At 32.9% G+C, this 17,458-nt stretch overlaps 1 protein-coding gene across 1 annotated transcript in view; it reads right to left on the bottom strand.

The window, feature by feature from the left end:
• Positions 1-12,459: 12,459 nt before the first annotated feature.
• LOC129257028 (GRIP1-associated protein 1-like) overlaps positions 12,460-17,458 on the bottom strand; it is a 62,307-nt gene continuing 57,308 nt past the window's right edge. Inside the window, exons 31-32 of the mRNA XM_054895259.2 lie at positions 16,541-16,725; positions 12,460-15,438 (exon numbers count right to left, since the gene is read on the bottom strand). Coding sequence (XP_054751234.2) covers positions 15,274-15,438; positions 16,541-16,725 — 350 coding nt within the window. The 3' untranslated portion in view covers positions 12,460-15,273. The remainder of the gene's footprint in view (positions 15,439-16,540; positions 16,726-17,458) is intronic.

Raw genomic sequence — 17,458 nt, 5'->3', positions numbered from 1 at the left:
AAAGTCAGAAGACTTATCCACTGGGCCAAAACGCCCCACATAAAAAGTAAACGTTCCAATTTTATTTCGTAATCATGAAAAAAGGATGTGAATTTAACTAAAGAATCAAACGCGAGCGCGAAGCGCGAGCTGAAATTTTTCATATACTGACCAGGAGAGGAACCTTTTGCATTTGGTGACTCATGAATGGGATATGTGCTAGGCCTACATATCTCACCAATCGATTAATGCAAGCGCGAAGCTCGAGCTGAAAATTTTTGATATTCTATCCATGAAACTGGACATTCTAGGAATTTTATTTCACCAGGATCAGAATGACTACCTTAATGAGCAATAATTAGTGCTAGCGCAAAACGCGAACCAAAAATGTGTGATATTCCAACCTTAAAAGTGGACATTCTATGCATGGTTTGTTACCAAGAACTGGACGAATACCTTATACCAAATAAAAAACTGATGAGGAGCGAGCTTCTTTTTTCTTTTGAAATTTCATGATGGCCATTTTCTAGTCAATTTAAACAGATTATTGTGCTCACGATTCGATTTTTGTAGCTTTCAGCGAGATACGCGATTACGCATTGTTTTCATGATTACAAAACTACTGAATATGGAAAATAATGTTTAGCTTGCGCTACGAGCTCCCATCATTTGATTAGAGAGATTTATATCCCATTCCTGAACTCCAAGTAATAATCTTTGAAAAATCCACTTTTCTTGTCAGTCGGCCACTCTGCCTATATGCATTCGCATTAATTGTTTTGTTTAGATGCTCACCCTATTCATGATTACAAAAGGAGTTTAAGTTGCTAGAGCTAAATCGCCCATGCTCCAAAATCTTGCTCGCTTCACTTAGGGGTGGCGGAACCGGGGCAGGGGGGGGGGGGGGTGGATACTTGCCCCCCCAAAATCCCGTCGGAAAAAAAGTGACCTTTTTCAAAATGGGATACCCTTTTGGGCTCGCGCTTATTAGCACTTGCATCAATTATTTTTTTACAAGAATGCTTAGAATGTCCAGTTTTCAGGTTGGAAAATCGGAAAAATTTGGCTCACGTTTCTCGCTCGCATCAAGTATTGTTTATTGAGGAACTCATTCTATTCCTGGTTACAAAAAAAAATGTATAAAATGTCCAGTTTTCAGGTTGGAATATCACAAATTTTAAGCCTGCGGTTCGCACTCTCATTATTTAGTTCGTGAGATATACTATTCATGAGTCACTAAATGCAGTCCTTAAAAGGTTACTTTCTAAAGCCTGTTGCATAAAACTTTTTACCTGAGAAAACTCTGGTAAAAACTGAAAACTAAGGTTAGTCTGATTTCCGCCATTGACTTTAGCACAGGGCAAAAACTCCGGTAAAAATAATCTGAGTTTTCTCAGGTAAAAAGTTTTATGCAACGGGCCCCATGTCAGTATATAAACAAATTACAGCTCGCGCTTCGCGCTAATTCTTTAGTAAGATACACATCTTTCTCACGATTACAAAAAATGCTCAGAATGTTTAAGTTCAAGTTTTGTTACATGAAATGTCTACTAGTTTGAGCTTGCGATTCGCGCTTTCAAATCTCACAAGGATCAGTATTAGTATTATTTTTATTACCAGCAGAAGCTGTTATTAAAAATGACATCCCCTCCAATACAAATCCTATTATCTGGAGGTTACTCGCACGCGACCAACAAACTTAATCCCCTGCATCCTTAAACCATTTGCTAAAGGCAGCAATTGCTCAGATAAAATCGAAATTAGCCTATGCTTGATCCGGGCGCCTATTCTTAATGAAATACATGCTTTTGGCCACAACACACGCATGTATCATCGATTCTTATTACTATCATTGCATAATATCGTGTTATCTTGTAATGACAACACCGTGTTTGTTACCATAATGAATAATTTTCATTTTCGGAAATACGAACCTTATTTAATTTTCGGATTAACGAACCTTATTTCGTTTTCGGATTAACGAACCTTCGGAATTACGAACCTTATTTCGTTTTCGGATTGACGAACCTTCGGAATTACGAACCTTATTTCGTTTTCGGATTGACGAACCTTCGGAATTACGAACCTTATTTCGTTTTCGGATTGACGAACCTTCGGAATTACGAACCTTATTTCGTTTTCGGATTAACGAACCTTCGGAATTACGAACCTTCGGGAATACGAACCTTCGGAATAACCGAACCTTCGGAATTACGAAGCTTCGGAATTACGAATGTATGCGCATTTGGTTTTCGTTTACTGAGATAGTAATGGATTTGTAAATGTACTAAAAATACAATACACCTTTCAGATATGCGTATTCCTTTAGTAGCATATGTATAACATTTACAATAAAAACAAAATATCAATATTAATTTAAGCTTGCCCTTCACACCTGGATAGTGAGATATGAATCGTATTAATGCTTCCAAATAATCTTTTTCAAGTCAATGTGTCAAAAATTTTCAGCTCGTGCTCGCATTGTTCTATCACGTGTTTCCTTTTCACCCCTTGGCTTGGGGTGTAGTGTATGGCCTAAATTTTATATTTATTTGGGTTATGTTATTGACGATAGATGCATATCTGCTTAACCTCGGCAAGTTGGATTGGTTATGGGACGATCTTTCAAATCTGACAAGGTCCAAATACGACGTCATAATCTCTTTAAAATAATTTCTGTTGTTTGATCTCTTTCCACCACACACTTCAAAAGACCCTTTGCAATCAGCTTAGTTTTCCTTATAAATAATATCACCATTAAAGAGGAAAATCCACCCTTGGTTATAAAATGTTGTGTTCGAAAGGATAAAAATAACTAAAACAGAAAGGTGAAAGTTTGAGAGAAATTGGACAAGCAATAAGAAAGTTATGGCTGCTTTAAATTTGAGATCCCTAAGACTATGTAGATTTCAAATTGACAACTGGTTAAGTAAATTATGACAGGAAGGAAAACTTTCCCATGGGCCATGTACTTAATCATCAGGGATTTGTCGTTTTCGCGTAAGTACCAATTCCCCTGGGGCAGTAATCTAAATATAATCCAGGTAGTATATTGTTTTATGTCTTCATGAAAGAAAATTCCAATTTAAGTAAAACTTTTGACAACTAGCACATCAATGATGTGGAGCTCATCCGGCATCTCGCAACGAAATTTAACACAATTTTAATTTCAGCCCAGTTGACACTTAGTGAATTATATTGGTGACATAAATTGAGGATATAGAATTGAAATTGAGGAACAAATGACATAGAAGCATTTTTTGTGATCTAAGAATAAATTTCATATAAATTAAGCATAAATAATTTTCTAGTCAAAGTTTCTTAACTCTAGAACCTTGGTGAACCTCATTTAGCTCTCAGATGGAACAAAAGTAATCAAAATCAGTCAACAAATAAATAAGTATTTTTGTGAGTTTTAAAAAAATATGAATAAATTAGCATATTTAATGAGTTTCAAAATTCTGTGTTGAAATTTTTGTATCACCACCTCGAGCTATCATATAAAGCAAACAAAATTGAAATTGATCAACAAATGAAGAAAAAACTTTTTGTGATTTATGAATAAATTTTGCATAAATAATTTTCTACTGAAAATTTCAAAATTCTGTGTAGAAGTTTGGTGAACATCATGAAGCTCTACCAGATGGAAGCAAAAAATTCAAAATCGGTCAACAAATAAAAAAGAAGCAATTTTTGAAAATGCGCATAAATTAGCATATTTAATGAATTTCAAAATTCCGTGTAGAAATTTTGAATCCCCCACCTAGTGCTATCATATAAAGCAAACAGAATTGAAATCGGAATTGAAATGGCGAAGAAGAAGCATTTTGAAATTGTGGACGGACGACAGACACCAGACCAAGGAGATATCACTCTAGCTCATCTGGTTCGGGCCGGATGAGCTAAAAGTTACATGGTAGCCATTTTATGTATTGGAGTTCATGGAAGAGTAGTCCGTGCCTTACATCACTGTGACATCACATGTGGCCAATTTGAAGTCTCCATGGGTATAGTGATTACTAATTTTTACAACTTTTAATAATTCATAACTTTCTTATTGTTTATCCGATATCGTTCTAACATGTCCCCTTTAATGATTTTAATGATCGTAGTATTTGTGTGTCACCCTAATTTCCTGTAAATCTGAATAATTTCCTTTTCTATATCTCACCTCCCCATCTACAAACATTATTTTGATAATTAATTTTGATAATTCATTATATTTCTCCGAGGGCAACAGTCATTAATGTTCTGTCACAAAGTGAGGAAAACATCTTGTAAGATGTATTATTCAGTGTGATGTTTCAAGAAGGGTATCATGAAAGTTGGGTGCCAGATACAAGTTCAAACAGCATCACAAGAGGGATAATTCCATCATAGATTGCACATCAATTCATAACATTAAAATCAACAACTAAAGGAATTCATCAAAAATAAAAGAAAGATCTACTTCAAGGACCCTGGGAGGTGTTTCATAAATATAGAAGCTGCATGCAGCAGATTCGCTTTAGTCCTTATATAATATAATATAATAATGCCAACATGCTTGTATAGCGCATATCACTGCCGAATGCATCCCTATGCACTTTTTGAAGACAGAAAAAGCAAAGAAGATAATAATTTGCTGGCAGTCATGCCACTAAACTCATTCCTAAGAGACTTAGGCAGTATCAATATAAGTTTTTTAATTCACACATCATTAACACTACTAAATTACTCATTCACATCCCCTCAAAATAATGTTTATTAATATAAAAATCTGATGAGGCATATAAATGATTTTTTTAAATCACTGTATTTACCATAATATGGTATAGTTTTAATGACATTCTCATGCAATGTACATGTACCACAACAGAAAATAATTCACCAAAGGGTCACAAATACAACATGGTCGATGAGCGTTTGTGAAATTTCTTTTATTTTACTACATTAAATTTATTTCTTCTTCATTTGATTATTACCCTTATCATTAAAAAAATACTAATACATTTTGTTGCTATCTATGAGGCGCCGAATGTACCATTATTATATAGAACAATTATTTGTTATATAATCATTATTTATTAAATAATAACTATTATTTATATATAATTTACATTTTATTTGTAAATAACTACTATTATATAAAATATCATTTCTAATTATTTATATATAATTCCAAGTAATACTTCATTATTTGTAAATAATAATAGTTCGACATTCCATTATTTATAAATAATGATTATTTGTTTTTCATTATTTATAAATAATGATTATTTGTTTTTCATTATTTATAAATAATGATTATTTGTTTTTCATTATTTATAAATAATGATTATTTGTTTTTCATTATTTATAAATAATGATTATTTGTTTTTCATTATTTATAAATAATGATTATTTGTTTTTCATTATTTACAAATAATGATTATTTGTTTTTCATTATTTATAAATAATGATTATTTGTTTTTCATTATTTATAAATAATTTGTTGAGTTTTCCATTATTTATAAATAATGATTATTTGTTAAATAATGAAAACATCTACTTCATTATTTATAAATAATTTTTTCGAGTGCACCATTATTCTCATTATTTATAAATAATCATTATTTAATGTTCGAGTTTTCCATTATTTATAAATAAAGATTATTTGTTAAATAATGAAATATCTACTTCATTATTTATAAATAATAATTTTGTTTCAATATCCCATTATTTATAAATAATCATTATTTATAAACAATTTTTACAGTTTGCCATTATATACAAATAATCATTATTTATATACAAATAACCATTATTTATTAAATAATGCCATTATTTATTAAATAATGCCATTATTTATTAAATAATGCCATTATTTATTAAATAATGGAAAACTCGCTATAACATGCAAATGTGGGACCGCCCATGATATGAATATTCATGATGCGATTTCCTTTTTCGTGATTTTTCTTCACAAATTTTTGTCCATTTCCTCTTCATAATGACATTTCTTGAAGCAATTTTCTAGGGATATGGTCTGATTGTAATATTCTTCATTTTCTATATAACTTCGTCTTCGTAGAAATATCAAAAAGTGTAATTTTATACGATTTTTCCTACAGTTCACAATCCCCATAGGCGCGCGTGTACGGTAGGGACAACCGGTGAATCGACGGAGTGCTCTTCATCGAAATACTACGTTGGTTGGTCCCCGGAAGTGGCGGGCGGAATTTAGCCCGAATCCTCGATGGAAGTCGATCAAGTGCATATGAGCTGAGAGAGTGAAATATCAGTGTACTTGTACAGGCCCTTCTACTTTTTATAAATATTTCTTGTTGCTTTTTTTGTTAAGTTAATTTTTCCTGGTGTAGAAATAAGTTTCAGTTCTAATAATGCACTTCAAATACATTTTGGAGTGTCTGTTTGAGGCGTTTGGGGCGATTTCACCCTGGCCCCAAAATGCTCGCAACGACAATACGGGGGCATGATGACCCCTAATTTTTTAAAAACTTATTTTTCTATTGAAAATTATCACAAAATTCACCAAAAGTGTGCACGAAAGCATTCGTATTTCACTTTTAAAACTCCAAAAAGTGCCCAAATGACAAGCTTGGTCGCTTCGCTGTGTCGCTTTCAACTTGAGAAGTTTACGCGTCTGCTCCCCCCCCCCCCCCCCTCCTCCGAAAGAAATTCTGTATACGGCCATGCTCTAAAGAGCCTGGCACATTGATTTATGTATACTTTCATTTTCATTATTTTTATCTCATTATCAACATGGCCTTACGCAGAATTTTTTCCAGGGGGGCCGGGGCCGGAGCATGACGCGCGTAAACTTTCTCAAAAAAATCTTGAAAGCGAGACAGCCACGGGACCAAGCCCAAATGACAAGCTTTGTCGCTTCGCTGTCTCGCTTTCAACTTGAGAACGTTTACACGCGTCTGCCCCCACCCCCCGAAAGAAATTCTGTGAACAGCCATGCTCAAAAGAGCATATGGCACATTGATTTATATGTACTTTTCATTTTCATTATTTTTATCACATTATCATCATGGCCTTACACAGAATTTTTACCGGGGGGGGGGGGGGGGGGGCAGCTAGGACGCGCGTAAAGTTTCTCAAAAAAATCTTGAAAGCGAGACAGCGACGCGACCAAGCTCAAATGACAAGCTTGGTCGCTTCGCTTTCTCAAGATTTTTATGAGAAAGTTTACGCGCGTCCTGCTCCCCCCACCCCCCCCCCTGGAAAAAATTCTGCGTAAGGCCATGATGATAATGAGATAAAAATAATGAAAATGAAGTATACATAAATCAATGTGCCAGGCTCTTTAGAGCATGGCCGTATACAGAATTTCTTTCGGAGGAGGGGGGGGGGGGGGTGGAAGCAGACGCGTAAACGTTCTCAAGTTGAAAGCGACACAGCGAAGCGACCAAGCTTGTCATTTGGGCACTTTTTGGAGTTTTAAAAGTGAAATACGAATGCTTTCGTGCACACTTTTGGTGAATTTTGTGATAATTTTCAATAGAAAAATAAGTTTTTAAAAAATTAGGGGTCATCATGCCCCCGTATTGTCGTTGCGAGCATTTTGGGGCCAGGGTGAAATCGCCCCAAACGCCTCAAACAGACACTCCAAAATGTATTTGAAGTGCATTATTAGAACTGAAACTTATTTCTACACCAGGAAAAATTAACTTAACAAAAAAAGCAACAAGAAATATTTATAAAAAGTAGAAGGGCCTGTACAAGTACACTGATATTTCACTCTCTCAGCTCATATGCACTTGATCGACTTCCATCGAGGATTCGGGCTAAATTCCGCCCGCCACTTCCGGGGACCAACCAACGTAGTATTTCGATGAAGAGCACTCCGTCGATTCACCGGTTGTCCCTACCGTACACGCGCGCCTATGGGGATTGTGAACTGTAGGAAAAATCGTATAAAATTACACTTTTTGATATTTCTACGAAGACGAAGTTATATAGAAAATGAAGAATATTACAATCAGACCATATCCCTAGAAAATTGCTTCAAGAAATGTCATTATGAAGAGGAAATGGACAAAAATTTGTGAAGAAAAATCACGAAAAAGGAAATCGCATCATGAATATTCATATCATGGGCGGTCCCACATTTGCATGTTATAGCGAGTTTTCCATTATTTAATAAATAATGGCATTATTTAATAAATAATGGCATTATTTAATAAATAATGGCATTATTTAATAAATAATGGTTATTTGTATATAAATAATGATTATTTGTATATAATGGCAAACTGTAAAAATTGTTTATAAATAATGATTATTTATAAATAATGGGATATTGAAACAAAATTATTATTTATAAATAATGAAGTAGATATTTCATTATTTAACAAATAATCTTTATTTATAAATAATGGAAAACTCGAACATTAAATAATGATTATTTATAAATAATGAGAATAATGGTGCACTCGAAAAAATTATTTATAAATAATGAAGTAGACGTTTTCATTATTTAACAAATAATCATTATTTATAAATAATGGAAAACTCAACAAATTATTTATAAATAATGAAAAACAAATAATCATTATTTATAAATAATGAAAAACAAATAATCATTATTTGTAAATAATGAAAAACAAATAATCATTATTTATAAATAATGAAAAACAAATAATCATTATTTATAAATAATGAAAAACAAATAATCATTATTTATAAATAATGAAAAACAAATAATCATTATTTATAAATAATGAAAAACAAATAATCATTATTTATAAATAATGAAAAACAAATAATCATTATTTATAAATAATGGAATGTCGAACTATTATTATTTACAAATAATGAAGTATTACTTGGAATTATATATAAATAATTAGAAATGATATTTTATATAATAGTAGTTATTTACAAATAAAATGTAAATTATATATAAATAATAGTTATTATTTAATAAATAATGATTATATAACAAATAATTGTTCTATATAATATTGGTACATTCGGCGCCTCATAGCTATCAGTTGTGTTTTAATTCATGTGGAGTAGAGGTGAAATAATATCATTTGTAAAAATGTATAATTTTCCACATAAACTGGGTATTGATTATATGGACAGGTCAACATGTTCAAAGCTAGAATTCAATTTCCTTTGAAAGAAAATGTCCCCCCCACAACTAAACATGGTCAATTGTTTAAATATTAAAAGATGAACTTCAATGAGATTTCTGTCAGCAAGAAATTCATCCATATTGTACCGTGCTCAACCCATATGAGGTAAACGGGTACCTGGCAGGATTAATTCCTTGAATGGACCAAGCACTTCACAGCTGGAGCTAACACTGACTCTAAATAGTACTATAATATCATGATTATTATGTATTTCAATGTTCCTGTAGACATTTGTGAATCTTAGATCCCATGGCTTTATACAATGGAGTTTGAATAGAAACCCTTTCCTCAGAGTGACTATAAAAGGTCATGTCTTCCAAAAAACATCGCATCTTATTCAAGTCTGCAAATGTTTTATTAAAGTATTGTACAACGCATACTTAGCTTGTTGTACGCGAGCAAATGGGATGCTGAATGTCAAACATTCGTACCATTGCACACACTACGTACCATCCAAATGTACCGTTGCATGGCTTTAGGAGGTGACGTCACAATACGATTTAATTCATCGCCCTCAGTAAAATGAAAGTGCAATACGCGTATAAGCCTGCTGGCTAAATGCGCAATGCTGCCCAAGGTCATGTGTGCTTGGGGGATTTTGCTTTTCGCTTTCAATTTTTTTGCTCCCTTTTCATAGATTACTGCAGGGAAAACTCTTTTTTCTTCATATTTTCGCTAAATTCTGAGGCGTTGTACAACACAAATAGCGAATATTCTTATTCGTGCAAGATTTTGCCTCGTTGAATAGAGCATCTTTCTTTCACTTCATGCGAAATCTCGCACCATCGCACTCATGCCTATTTGTATATTATTAAACCCCTTTTCAATATGGATCTGTATGGCAGACAATGACATCTTTCAATTACCCAATTAAGATATTTTAAGAATGCTGCACAAATTTCTGTAAAAAGGCATTCACACAAATGTCCAAGGAGGATTCAAAGAACAACATGAGGCATATTTCTTGCAGAAACTTTGGGATTTTGTCATTAAAGGTCAAGTCCACCTCAGAAAAATGTTGATTTGAATCAATAGAGAAAATCAGACAAGCATAATGCTGAAAATTTCATCAAAATCGGATGTAAAATAAGAAAGTTATGTCATTTTAAAGTTTCGCTTATTTTTTACAAAACAGTTATATGCACATCTCAGTGATATGCAAATGAGACAGTCGATGATGTCCATCACTCACTATATCTTTTGTTTTTTGTTTGAATTATACAATATTTCATTTTTTTACAGATTTGACAATAAGGACCAACTGGACTGAATCATATAATATTAAACAATGCTAATTCCACATGTTTAGGGAGGAATTAATCGTTGTTTTACTTGACAATGAGGAGAAAATTAGAATATTTCATTTTTCATATAATAAGATACAAAAGAAATAGTGAGTGGATGACGTCATCAGTCTCCTCATTGGCATACCGAACAGGATGTGCATATAACTGTTTTGTGAAATTAAGCGAAACTTTAAAATGTCATAACTTTCCTATTTTAAATCCGATTTTGATGAAATTTTCAGTGTTATGCTTGTTGAATTTTTCTCTTTTTATTCAAATAATATTTTTGTTTGGATGGACTTGTTCTATAAACAATAATGACCTTGAGATATATATTTTTGATAGACCTAATGATTTTCTGACCCTGAAGTAAAAATGTTTACAAGCCATCTCCACAGTTGCATTGTGATAAGAGTAAGATCTTGTACAAGACCTATTCATCTGAGCTCTCAAATTTTTAAAGGGAAAAAATATGTAAAATGAATTTGTTGCATAATCTCAACCGTTCATTAGGGTATTATGAATATGTACTTCATAAATTTCATAACCACTATTAATATCATCATTCTATGTAATCATGATTTCATAAGCTTATCATAAACTTTTGTGTATACATGTATGTTCTACAAGATTTAGAGTCCCCTGCATCCTTTACTATGTTAGATTATGAAAATAGTTCTCAATGTATCAGTTCATGAAATGTTTATCACAATGACAAAAACTATAAGGTTTGACCCTTTGAAAATATGTAATGCATTGATAAAGAAATTATAGTATATTTCCAGATTATTGATATGATGTATGAATTAAGAAATAAAATTATAATCTCTCATATATGTTCAACATCTTTTTTTTTAAATCATGATATCGTATATAACTACTACTGGTACTGCTTCTCTATAGTACAATGTGTCATACATATCCTCTATTTAATGAATAATAAATAAGTATCTAAAATATGCGGTCTAGTTTACATTTCACCAATAACATAATGTACAAACAAACATAACACTACACTTGTACATCTATCTCTGGCAAGAAATAATGCAACTATTTTACTACAGTCTAACCAACAAAATTGAACCATGCTTACTTTAACATAATCACTATCATGAATCAAATAGTACTACTTTTGTGTGCTATATTTCAGAATTTACAGCTTTTTTGTAAGGGCATTTTTCACAAATACGCAAATATTGTAATTGATCAGAAAGGATTTATGATAGGTATATAATGTCCTCTTACCAACATGAAGTATTGATATGCATATCGGTAAGCATATATCTATTGTGAAGTGAAACTGAATTACCATAGAAATTAATTGGCTAAAGTTCTACCATTTTCTAAATACAAATACATTGCATGTTATTAGTGGAAATAATACTATAACATCATTGAAATGTAATGAGTTCTTCTACAGACAGCCCAAATGTTATGAAACATTCATAAAAGTAAAATTAAACACCCATACGACCTTCTATGGTCAATACTTTTTTTTATACCACAATTATTAAATCATCTGGAATGCAAAATACAATATACATCATCTAACAATATTTGGTGGTTTAAATACAATTTATAACTTTACACAATAGGAGATATCTATCATATACAGATTATGAATACCTTTTATATAATATGTTACAGATATTATATAGATTACGTTTATTCACTCATTTTCATTTATATTTTGTACACTTGAATATCACACTGGTGAGGGAAGCACAATTACACATCCACTTCTGCTTATTACTTCTTGTGCAACTAAGTGTTGCATAAAGCTAACATTGGCCCTGGAGGGTCATGATGTGAATTTCAATGCTATATCAAATTGTACTATGCAGCCAAGAAATAGGTTAAAGGGACAAATTTGGAATAGAACTGAAAAATAAATGTATTCTGTGAGTTCAATGGCAGTGCAAAAGGAAGGAAACAGCGCTGTTTAATTCTGCAAGCTCAGATCTGTACATTAAAAAAATATATGTATAAAAACAAATGTTTATGTGTGTCTCTGTACCAAGATGTTCGTACTTGCTTGTGTGATTATTTTTGTTTTTGTTTTTAACAAGTATTACCATTCATTAAGGACGTTCCACAGTTATATTTGTGCGCATTATGATCTGCGCATAGTTTACACTCTGCGCGCTGACGTCACAATGGATGATGGATGAACAGGTGATTAATTAGCTGCGGGTATGCGCTGATTTTTCTCATCTTCTGCACTTTAACTGCAGATCCGATGCGTTATTTCATGAAGCTAAAAAATTGAATTATTCCATGGACCATTCAAAAAAATATTCTCTACAATTTCAAAATACTTTACTCTGCAGTGCTGCCAAGAATCACGAATATTACCCCGAGTTTGAATAAATGGTAGAGTGGTTTTGATTTTTTCTTCACATAGATACTAAGCATTCGGCCCATTTTTGGTGCTTTAAAAAGCACATTTGCTCTAATAAAAATGCTGATAGTTTAAAAACAAGCACATGAACCCCTATTTTTTAATGTTTGTACCTCTTAGGTATACCTTCCTCTACAACTCTGCAAATTTTGGTGAAAATGACATGGATTTTGAATAAAGTGCAGCATCTATTGTACGTTTGTAGTTTGTTACTGAAATTTTACATTTTTTAGATTGGGATTTTGTTATCTTTTACGCCATTTTTAAGAACTGACAGTGCTGTTAAACTTAAAATTGCAAACAAATAGCACTATTAATAGATTCTCCATTCTAACGATACAATTATTAACTCTCTTGCGAAATTTGATGACTTTTTCATGTATTTTGACTGAGTAATAGAGGTTTAAACTCATTGTAGTCATCTTGGGCGGTCTAAAAATGCCAAATTCTTTTGAATGCGCAATTCTTAAGAACATCAATTTGGGTGAACTTTGAAGCTCTATAGCAAAAAATCAAGCACATGGACCTATGTTAATTTTTGCATATTTCGAATATTAAGGTTCTAAAGTATCTATGTGCAAAGTTTGGTGAAAATGACATGGATTTCACTTTAACTGTGGAACGTCCTTAAGCTCCATAGAATTGATGCCATGATTTACATACACTTAATGAGAAATGTTGAGAGAAAAATGAGGCTGAAAATCATTACAATAGAGGATAAGTTTATCACTTGAAGAATTCAAAAAAATATCTTATTCCTGATGTACTGTATTGAAATGGATGGTACTCATGGCAAACGATGTGTTATTATATGAGCAGTATTATCAACATATAAAATATACATCTCAACATTGTGCCTTACAACACTATCATTGATGCTAATGTGATCACTGCAATTAATTCTGAGTTCACATGGAAAGCTGCTATCTTAATCATCCAGGAATAGTCACTGAAGTTGAGATAAATTATCATTATTGCCATATCAGTATTCTGGGAGTACTAGTATCTTATCAACATTATTCTACAAGTTTACAAGGAGAGGAAATACAGACATAATCTAAATATAAATTTATTCTCTTTCATATAATACATACACACTTGGGTTAATAACACCAGGAAGGTGTTTCACAAAGATTTAAGTATGAGTCGCACTTAAGTTCCTATTTGTGTGCAGTATAAAAGGTGTGACTGCATTGGTCAGATCATACCAAGAGGATGCACACTACTGTATATTGATAAATGAGATTGCGCGTTGCATATGTAAGGGTCAGCATTGAAGTCATACTTAACTCTTTGTGAAACACCCCCAGGTAGAGCAAAGGCTGCATGCAATGGATAAAAGGAAACTCCATTATAATGTTGGAATGCTTTACAACATAAATGAATTAAACGTAATTAATGATACACTAAGCAATGATAACAATATCCCCTCCACCCTGTCCACCAAAAAAAAAAAAAAATATATATATATAGTAGCTCTTTTATTAAGTAATTATTTTTCCTTTAACATAATTATAACCAAACTGAGTTTATGATATAATTAAAAATGGTCTTTTCATCACAAAATTGTCAAGAATTACACATTTGCTTGTAATACAAAGGATAAACTCTTGTATGTTTTCAGAAAAAGAAAACTTAACATTTTATTTGCGTTGATACCTGCTTCTCAACTGACTAAAACATACGGCAAGTCAAATAGCAAAAGGAATAACACAATTGCCATTGATGGGTTTCACTTAATAAAATAGTTGACTGAAATATAATTTTCTTTCATGGCATACACATCATGTGTGGCACGAATTGGGTGCTACCATGTTGCATAAAACTTATCTATCATGGAACCTTTGTCATCAACAGCAAGTACCATGTCAACAATGCTCAACAGCCAATCAAAATCAAGGATTCTAATGAAGCTATGATTGGATTAAAACTTACTATTGATGATAAGTTTTATGTAATATATGTGCAAAGTCTGGAATGGAAGAAACAGCCCATTACCTGTTTGTCAAGATATTGGGAATCAGTTTATCCTCCAATTTCCTATCAAAAAATAAAGTTTGTCTGAGACTGTTTTGATTATAGTATATAAATTGATTAAAAAAAACATTTTCCAAACATTGTGAATAAATGCTACTTCCCTAATGATCCTCTTCCAAGATGGTGCAACTGATTTCCTCCATAAAAATTCATTTACGGTAAAGGACTGCTTCACATACTCTACATACCCAAGGACACTCCAACTCTCTTCCTTCCCGCATTAAAAATACCCACACCTTAGTAACTTTCTTGATTCATCAAATTTCATCACAGATGAAATTACTTCCAGAGACCACTTTGATAATAAATCTGCTCAGTTGCCTTGCACCTGCAAGTTTTATCCCAGCTCAGTAGTTTGTGCAATAGCCCAACAGGACTTGGCAATTTTTAAATAGAAACAATATATTGACAATAGTGTATATGCAGAGCAGGGTATCTGCTATGAGGATGATACTGGATGAGATGATGATGATGTAGTTGCCATGGAGGATGCACCTCCAGAAAGTTTACCCTGATGATCATCTACTGGAGATGGTGTACCTGATTGAGATGATCCTACCAACTTACTCAGTCGTACAACCTCACTTGATAGCATCTCAATATCCTGAATGAGAGAAAAAAAAACAGGATTCAAATACTTTTACTTTAGTTTAGTGTAACAAAATTCAATTAAAGTCATATTCCACTTGTGCTATACATGGGCAAAATGGTGAAGGCATTCAAATAGTTTTCATGACATTTAGGTAAAATATCATAGGACAAGGCAAAAGCGATTTTGTGTCTCGCCCACTTATGAAAATAACCAAAAATATCGTGATTTGCAAGGGCATGCAACAGAATTGTATCGAAACTTCATTGTGAAATGACTGGGATGGAATAACACTTGTCATAAGAGTCTTGCACGTAAACTTTAATGTTGACCTCAAAATGAACTTTGAACATACCATGTGACCTCTCAACACGATAGCATGCAGGTCCCCTAAGTACATCTACCATCCAAGTTTGGTTGAAAAGTGATTTACGGTTGCAGAGTTATGTGTCATAAGAGAGTCTAGCACGGAAACTTTAACGTTGACCTGAAAATGACCTTTGACCTTACCATGTGACCTCCGACTGCAGCAAAACATGCAGGTCTATTAAGTACATCTACCATCCAAGTTTGGTTGAAAAGTGACTTACGGTTGCGGAGTTAGGTGTCATAAGAGAGTCTTGCATGTAAACTTTAACGTTGACCTGAAAATGACCTTTGACCTTACCATGTGACCTCCGACTGCAGCATAACATGCAGGTACCCCAAGTCCATCTACCAGCCAAGTTTGGTTGAGAAGCGACTTACGGTTGTTGAGTTATGTGTCATAAGGTTTGTGACGGACGGACGACATTTGGATCCCTAAGTCTCGCCTTCACCTCTGGTGGGGGAGACAAAAATGACCCTAACCCTATATCATAGGAAAATAACCCCAAAGGATAATTGAATTAATCAAGCCAACAATTTGTGTGATGCCCTATACATTAACTTCCAAGTGAAGTACTTACGACTGAGCACAGTTGCATCAAGTTAATATCAAATAGTTTCAATAATTTACAACAAAATATTTTTAAATTTGATTTGAGGTATAAGAAAGGATTCCTGTCAACACACTGCAATTTAAAACCCCAATAAAGAGTAATGACCAACACATTGGCCTTGGAAAGAAGATACTTACCTGCTGTAAATGCATGTTTTTAGTGATGGTCTCCTCAAGCATGACTTGTAATTTTTGATTCATTTCCCTCTGGCTCTCCTCCTCCACATCCCTTGATGACCTCATTAATTCTCTCATCTTACGTAATGATGGTCCCTTAGTCTCCGGTTTCACATCAGCTGGGGATGAATTGACCTTAGCTGGGTCTAAATGCAACATTAATTATATTTATCATCTATGTACTAGGTAATTTTCATTAGAAAATGAAATGTGTTATTTATAATGATATTGTGGATATTTTTGTCTCGTGCAAAGCCTTGTTCAGATATGGTGCAATAAACCTTAGAAAATGTTTATATACATGTTAGGTACAAACATAGACAGAGTGCATAACTCTTGCTAATGAATGTGCATTGTTGCACTCTAAAATAAAACATTCTAAAAAAATTGCAGTATTTTTTGCCTTGCTTTTGCAAGCCTTCTATCGCGCGAGTGCTGCGAAAATTTGCACGGTGGTAGTGTGCGATAAAATCTACAAGGCTGTATGGTTAATTTCTTTGAAATAATAAGATTTTTTATTCAATGAATTAATTATGCTAATTCATGCATGAAATAAATCATTTGCTCTAATTAATTATCATACGGCCCCAAAACTGCTAATTTTTTATTCACAGACTCTTTGTAGTATCCTGATCAAATGTACTTTTGGTATCGCAAATTGTTTTTGTATGTATTTTATTGTTTTTTTAATGTTTTATGTATTTCTAGTAGACTTTTTTCGGTTATCAAAGCACACTCTGAAAAAATATCTTGTCACTGCTATGCAGATGACACTCAATTATACATTTCCTTCAGCCCAGTCAGGGAACAAGAACAGTCCTGTGTTTTGGCTCTTGAACAATGTCTACAGGAACTTTGTAGATGGATGTTGAGCAGTAA

Source organism: Lytechinus pictus, chromosome 3 (assembly GCF_037042905.1).
Source record: "Lytechinus pictus isolate F3 Inbred chromosome 3, Lp3.0, whole genome shotgun sequence".
Lineage (NCBI taxonomy): Eukaryota > Metazoa > Echinodermata > Echinoidea > Temnopleuroida > Toxopneustidae > Lytechinus > Lytechinus pictus.
Note: the sequence above shows the minus strand (reverse complement) of the source record. Positions and strands in the feature narration are given on the sequence as shown.